Raw genomic sequence first — 6,826 nt, 5'->3', positions numbered from 1 at the left:
TGATGCCCGATGATGTTGCCAAAATACCAGTTTCCAGGGGCTTTGACTAAAAAAAAAAAAACAAATGCGGATATGTGAGGAATGCGGATTCACCTGAAAGTGAAAATACCTGTCTTCTAAATTTGACACACCATAGAAACAAATAAGGGGTTCTGTGCTTTGGGTTATTGTTCTGTTGAAACACCAATCTTCTTTTGAGCATCAACTGTTGGACAAACACCTTAGGTTCATTTATTCATTCATCTTTCGTTTCGCTTATCCTCACTTGGGTCACCCTCATCCTTCAGCCTATCCAAGTTATCTTCAGTCGAGAGCCGGGGTACAACCTTAACTGGTCACAAATAAACAACCACACTCACATTCACACCTATGGGCAATTTGGAGTGTTCAGTTAACCTACACTGCATGTTTTTGGGATGGGAGGAAACTGGAGTACCTGGAGAAAACTACTCATGCATGGGGAGAACATGTAACGTAAACTCCACACAAGCAGGGCTGGGATTTGAACCCTAATCCTCAGAACTGTTATGCGGATATCCTAACTAGTCATCTTCCTTCCACCACACCTAAAGGTGTTTTGCAAAATATCTTGACAAAGTTGTGAATTCATCTTTCCTGTACAGTAGATTTGTCAACAGATGTAAGTCTTCATCGGACACCCTTGAGTTCTTTTTCACCTCGTTGAGCATCCTGCGCTACACCCGCAGTTATCTTTTAGGACGGCCTCTCCTTAAATGAGATGCATGGAGTGCTGAACTTTCTCCATTTATTGACATTTTGTCTAACTGGACTCCTGATCATCAAGAATTTAAGAGATAGTTTTATCAATTTTTCTGACTTTATTCAAGTAAATTTATAATTCCTAGGACATCTGAGAGCTCTTTTAAGTGTGGCATGGTAGAAAAGAAATGTTTCTTTACTGGAGACAAGTATTATCTGGAGTGTTTTCTAGTGCCCAAGGCAACTTTAAGCCACACCTCCAATCTTGGCTCATTGATTAGAGTTAAGGTTAATTGCCTCCCACCTGACTGATTTGTTTTTGGAGAATCTGTAGCATATAGGTTCATTTACTTTTTCCTCACCCCTGGAAATGTTTACTTTTGTTCCATAAAAAAAATAAAATATATAAATCTGTTGCAATAGTTTAACCAGACGGTTTATTCTTTCTGTTTAGAAGGTCACACCATGGTCTCTGACCAATTTTATGCAGTAATTCCAGTGGGTTTACCCACTTTTTCCCTAGCCACATGAACAGGGCAGGATAACCGGTGACGTGAACGAAGATTCTCAATTTGTGTTGATGTAGTGGGGGAAGGCCTCCTCGTACCAGACGCTCAAGTGCATCATGGTGCCCCATAAATGGGGAAAACTAAAATGATGAAAAGGTAGAATCGGATTTAATGGCCAAGCATTTAACAACACAAGGGATTTTGTGTTCGGCAATAGGTGCCGCCCTGGTACGACATTCATGTTGAGTACTGAGAAGAACAAACTAACAAAAATGGAGAACATTAGACTTTCAATTAATAGGAATCTATTCCTCAGAAGATTCACAATTATGCAAAGATGCAGAGTCTTCTAGCATTTAGGGCAGGGGTGTCAAACTCAAATTCACAGTGGGCCAAAATTTTAAATTGAACAAAGCCTTAACCTTTTAATATGGAACCAAACAAGTGTGTAATACTTGTAATCCCGGCAGGCCAACTCTAATATTAATTTGAAGTTGCCCAAATTTGGCCCGCGGGCCAGGTTTTGACACCTATGATTTAGAGCAGTCAATGCCCCACATTATGACGTGTGTAAAAAGGGAGCAGTTTCAAGTGATGAATCGTACGATAGTCTACTGTATATATTAGTAATAATGACTAGACTTGCAGGGTGTGAGGTAATTTAATGACTTGATTGCCAGAGGGAAAAAAACAGTTTGCCTGGTAGTTTTGATTTGCATTGATCGGTAGCGCCTACCCAACAGAAGGAGCTGCAAGTACTACAATGTTCACAGTCGTTGCACATTTTTAGCAATTATCTTCAAGCATTCATAAAATTCTTGAAAACAAAAATCTGAATTGACTTTATATTTATAACCATTCTCACCAAGGTTTTATTTCCTATAATTACATTGAGTTCTCGATTGGCCTTCAGAGCCAGTCTGTCTACAACCATTTCAACCCGAGCCTCTTCTTTGCTTCTTCGATATCTTCAACCTCATGGATGTTCTTAATATACCGGGTGCCGTCCGAGATGTACTTGGACATTTCAGCACCGCTTGTATCCTGAACGAGATAACGAGGTCGTGCGCCAGTGAAGATGGGACCCCCTGCGACCCCCTCCCTCACAGCCTTGTAAAGTGGAAGTACATTGCGCTGGGTGGTGGCTGCAGCTTGTATCACGGCCCCCGAGTACTGTTCAAACCCAAATTCTTCTTCAGCAAAGAGCTCCATGTTCTTGGCATCAAACTCCTGCTCCGCTCGCCTCACCTGGTCCTGCCCGGCTTGTTTCTCCACCTGCATTGAAAAGATGTCAACCGTCAAGTCAGCCCAGTAGAACTAAGCAATTTGACTCTTCTTCACACTAAACTGGCTCACGTTACTCATTTACCATCTGTCTTGTATTGAAGTCCTGTAACTTCTGGAGCTCTCGCCGGATGCTCTGGGCCTTCTTCTTCTGCTCCTCCCAAAATATTCGGTCATCCTCTTTCTGTGCCAGAAGAGCTTCTCTTTCTTTCTCCCTTCTAATCAATTCATTGTGCTCCTTCTGTTTGACCTGTTGAGCATAACTAGTATGACAAACATTTTGTTTACCGGAGCTTCTGGATGCATCACAACAAACAATCCAGAAGAAATGTAGACAATACTGTATTTTTTATCCTCGCTAACAATTCAATTTACCACATGTTCCCTGTGAGCTGTGATTGATTTAATCATTTCCACCCTCTTCTTCTCCTCCTCCCATTGCTGCTGCATCCTCTGTGCGTCCTGCTCTGTTACAGCCTTGGTGACGCTCTGCTGCTTTCGCTCCTGCTGAGCTAGGGTCAACTGGTCCATGATCCTCTCCCTGCGGTTCTGGATCTCCCTGAGGAATGAAAACAAAACCTCATCGGATGTGACTCCCAATTCTAAGTTTCTTAAGATGTTGCCACTCAAGTGCAGAATTGAACAGGAAGAACAGATCTTGTATTTCTCACTTCTGTCCTTTTAGCACTATGGACTTTAAATGGAGTTTAGATTACTAAGGGTGTTTCCACCAAGGTTCTGAACTAGACCCAATAGAAGAGATCATGCTGTATTTCTTCTTTCTGTACTTTTAGCACCATTGACTGTGACTCTCAAGCCGAGATGTTGCCACACAAGTATTGAGCACAACCATGAGAGGAGATCATTCTTATTTCTTGCTTCTCTGTATTAAGCATCATTCAAGAAATAATCGTGGGTTAGGGTTATCAAACTAAATTACAAAAAAGTTCAGTCCTGCCTTTGGGTGCCCTATCGCCAATAAATTTGTGACTTTCCATCCTCCACATTTGGACCTTCAAGTCCACAAAACTAATTTTTCATTTTTGATAAAGAAACCCTATAACGGGCTCAGATTTCTTTGTAATTGTCACAGGCGTAGACCGCAATAGGGGTTTGCATGTTCTCCCCTAGCTTTCATGGGTTTTCTCCAGGTACTCGTGCCTCCTCTCACATACTGTGAATGGCTGTTTGTCTCTGTGCTCCGCTATTGCCCTGAGTGTAGTCCAGTGTATACCTCGCCTCTTGCCCAAAGTCAGCTGGGATAGGCTCCAGCAAACCTGTGACCGTAATAAGGACACTTGGAAAATGGATGGGTCTGGTATACGGGTTTTGAGCTCTGCTAGTTCTTACCTGAGCAACTCCTTCTCTTTATCTCTTCTTAACTTTACCATTTTCTCCTTTGTGGAAAGGAACTGTTTCCTTTGGGCCTCTTCTGCTTCCTGTTTCTTTGCTTCCAGCACACTAGAAATGTCTCTTTGAGTGAGGTGCTCCTATTAAAAGGCATCAGTGTGACATAGATGGACCACAAAAACTGGCTACAAGTGTTCTCTCGAGTCTTCCCACCAGCTGAGCTTGCATGAAATCGCTCTTCTGCTTGGCTTGTGCCTCCTCTTCCAATTTTTGCTCCCATAGATGAATTTCTTGAAACCGTTGGATTTCCTCACTGTCCTTCTTTGTCTCATATTTCTGTCGTTCCCTTTCCATCTGATTTTCCTTGATCCTACAAAAACAGGGGGGACATATTGGTCAGTGCATTGTCTAACTGCTGTAGCCACAGCCTGCTTCTTCACCTACTGCTTCTGCAGTTCTTTTGCAAAAGCCTTGCTCTCTTGTCTTTTCTTTTCCGTTTGCTCTTGCTCTTTTTTAAGAGCTTCATCCTCTCTGGCCTTCACCTTCTGCATGAATTCTATGTCCTGGTCTTTGGAGGCACGCTTCCTCCTTTGCTTCAGCTCTATTTGGGCCTCCCGTTCCTTCAGAACCTCCGTCAGCAAGAGTGCGCGCTGGGAGAAGGAGAAAAGACTACAAATGTATTTTTTATAAATAGATGGGTTTATTTTGATGCCCTAGAAGTATTTTTTCTGTGAATATTTAGTTTCATTTTTTAATTAAAGGTGTCAAAGTGTGTCCCCAAAGAAGTGTGGGATACTAACATGTAGTCCTTTGACTCGCTCCGTTTCATAGTACAGCTGCTGCTTTGCCTTCTCAATGGCCTCTTTCTGCTTTTCTTCCCGATATTTGGCCTCTTCCATGTCAATTTGTTTCCTTTTTTCCTCCTCCATCTGGTCCCGGATTTTCTTTGCCTCCAGTTTCTTCTGTCTTTGACACTTGAAAGAAGCACAAGGGTGTTATCATATGCTATTGCAACCTTGATGAGAAGCAAGCGCGGAATCACCAAAACGCAAACACAGGCCCTCCCACCTATACTTCCCATAAAAATTGATTAATAGACTTTAATTTATTTAAAGAAATAATTAACAGTCCACTTACGGTAAGTGTGTTGGGCCACAGTTTAGCCATCTCTTTCGATTTGAGCTGCAGCTCCCGCCTCTGCCTTGCGGTGTTCATCATGCGTTCCTTCTCCTTGTCCACGCGGTTGATTTCATCTTGGATCCTCAGCCAGTCATCTTTGGTTAAGACTGTGATCTGACGAAGATCCGGATGCTGGATTGTCTCACTGTCGTCATCGGCTGAAAAGTCTTTAATAAAGAAATAAGTTAGCCCAACAATGGTAAATATCCATTCACTTTTATGAATAATTGTAGAATGATTATTGATGGTCAGGACTCAGTGTTTAATTTCAGTATTCCCAATTGTTGCAGTAATTTAGTGTGGTCCTTAATGTGTTTAAGTGTTGGATTTAGAAACCTCATGCTGACTTGTTTAAAAAAAAAAAAAAAAAACTACTGTTCAATTTGTACACCTGGATTGGGCTGTAAAACATAATTTCTGATACATCTATCCATTTTTAAGTCTTTGCCATAAGAGTCACAGGTGAGTTGCTGTCTATTCCAATTTCCAGCAGACAATGGGTGACTGGTTACCAGCTATTCAAAGAGCTCAGATAATCTAGAGCACACTGATCTTTCGACAATTCAGCCTCTCTCGAACAACCCTAACAGTTAAACACATTGCAAAACATGGGTAGAAAATGTGAATTCCCCCCCCCCCTCCCCCGATTCAAACCCTGAACCACAGATACTGTACATGAGGCAGACGATCTAATCGCTAGATTACCAGGGTTACCCGAATCATATATTGAACGGCATTTACAATCGATTCTACACAATTTAACTAAAAATATAACTGAAATAATAAAATAGTCAACACTCACCACTTTTACTGGATCCTCTCTGTCGGCCATATTGAACCGCTGATGACATTTTTGTTTTGTCCTCCAATACTAAATATTGTTACGCAAAGTTCCTACCTAAACCAACGTGCGCTAACTTCGTCAGTGTCACAACTGACCCATTTGTTGCCTTGTATCCAAGCAACCCATTTGAGGTACTCCCTCTTACTGACACTAGAGAGAGCTGTTGGTAAGATTTTCAACGTGAGCAATGGATCCATTTTCTGAGCCGCCTATTCTCACGAGGGCCTTTCCCAGCGTTTACCAGGAGGGAGGCAGGGTACAACCTGAACCGGTTGCCAGCCGATAGTAGGGCACATGGAGACAGACAAGTCGCACTCACAATCACACCTAAGAGCAATCTAGAGTCTCCAATTAAGTCATCTTTTTTGGGGTGTGGGTGGAAACCGGACTGGCCGGAGAAAATCCAAGTAGGCACGGGTAGAACGTGTAAGACCTCCACACAGGCGGGGCTGGGATTTGAAGTCCAGTTCTCAGAGCTGTGAGGCCAACGTTTTACAGCTGTGTCAGGTGGCTAAGGCTCACACTCCAGAAAGGTCATCACAATATCTGTCGAATTGAAGCAAATAATGTGGCAGTTAATTTCTTTACGTTCTCTTTAATGTTTGTGTTCACAATTCCAAATAATAAATTGGTAATGTTACTTGTATTGGTATTTTTGTTATTCAAAAAGAAACCATTTTGAGAGTTGCTTGAATGGATTAATGGCCTTTCCATTCATTTCAATGAGGAAAGGTGAGTTGTTTTTTTAGCTACGATCTCAGTCATAAAACTAATTAAACATATAATCATCATGGATTTTGTATATTATCACATTTACAATTCCTAGATAAGAAGCAGTATGTGCTATAGGCTATTATGAAAGTTGGAAGAAGAAGGAAATAATGTGCATAACAGTAAGCACAAACGACGCAACGGGGCGCAGATCGTTTATTGGCGAACG

General features: G+C 41.9%; 1 protein-coding gene across 1 annotated transcript; it reads right to left on the bottom strand.

Moving 5' to 3' along the window:
• Positions 1-37: 37 nt before the first annotated feature.
• On the bottom strand, positions 38-6,600 carry cfap210 (cilia and flagella associated protein 210). Its single transcript, XM_061840712.1, has 9 exons — positions 5,845-6,600; positions 5,001-5,209; positions 4,664-4,837; positions 4,308-4,513; positions 4,077-4,233; positions 3,864-4,003; positions 2,889-3,072; positions 2,599-2,763; positions 38-2,504 (listed from the first exon to the last, which is right to left on the bottom strand). Exons 1-9 carry the CDS (start codon positions 5,891-5,893, stop codon positions 2,154-2,156), a joined length of 1,635 nt encoding a protein of 544 aa, XP_061696696.1. The 5' UTR covers positions 5,894-6,600; the 3' UTR covers positions 38-2,153.
• Between the last annotated feature and the right edge of the window lie 226 nt (positions 6,601-6,826).

The sequence above is a fragment of the Syngnathoides biaculeatus genome, chromosome 14, assembly GCF_019802595.1.
Source record: "Syngnathoides biaculeatus isolate LvHL_M chromosome 14, ASM1980259v1, whole genome shotgun sequence".
Taxonomy (NCBI): Eukaryota; Metazoa; Chordata; class Actinopteri; order Syngnathiformes; family Syngnathidae; genus Syngnathoides; species Syngnathoides biaculeatus.
Note: the sequence above shows the minus strand (reverse complement) of the source record. Positions and strands in the feature narration are given on the sequence as shown.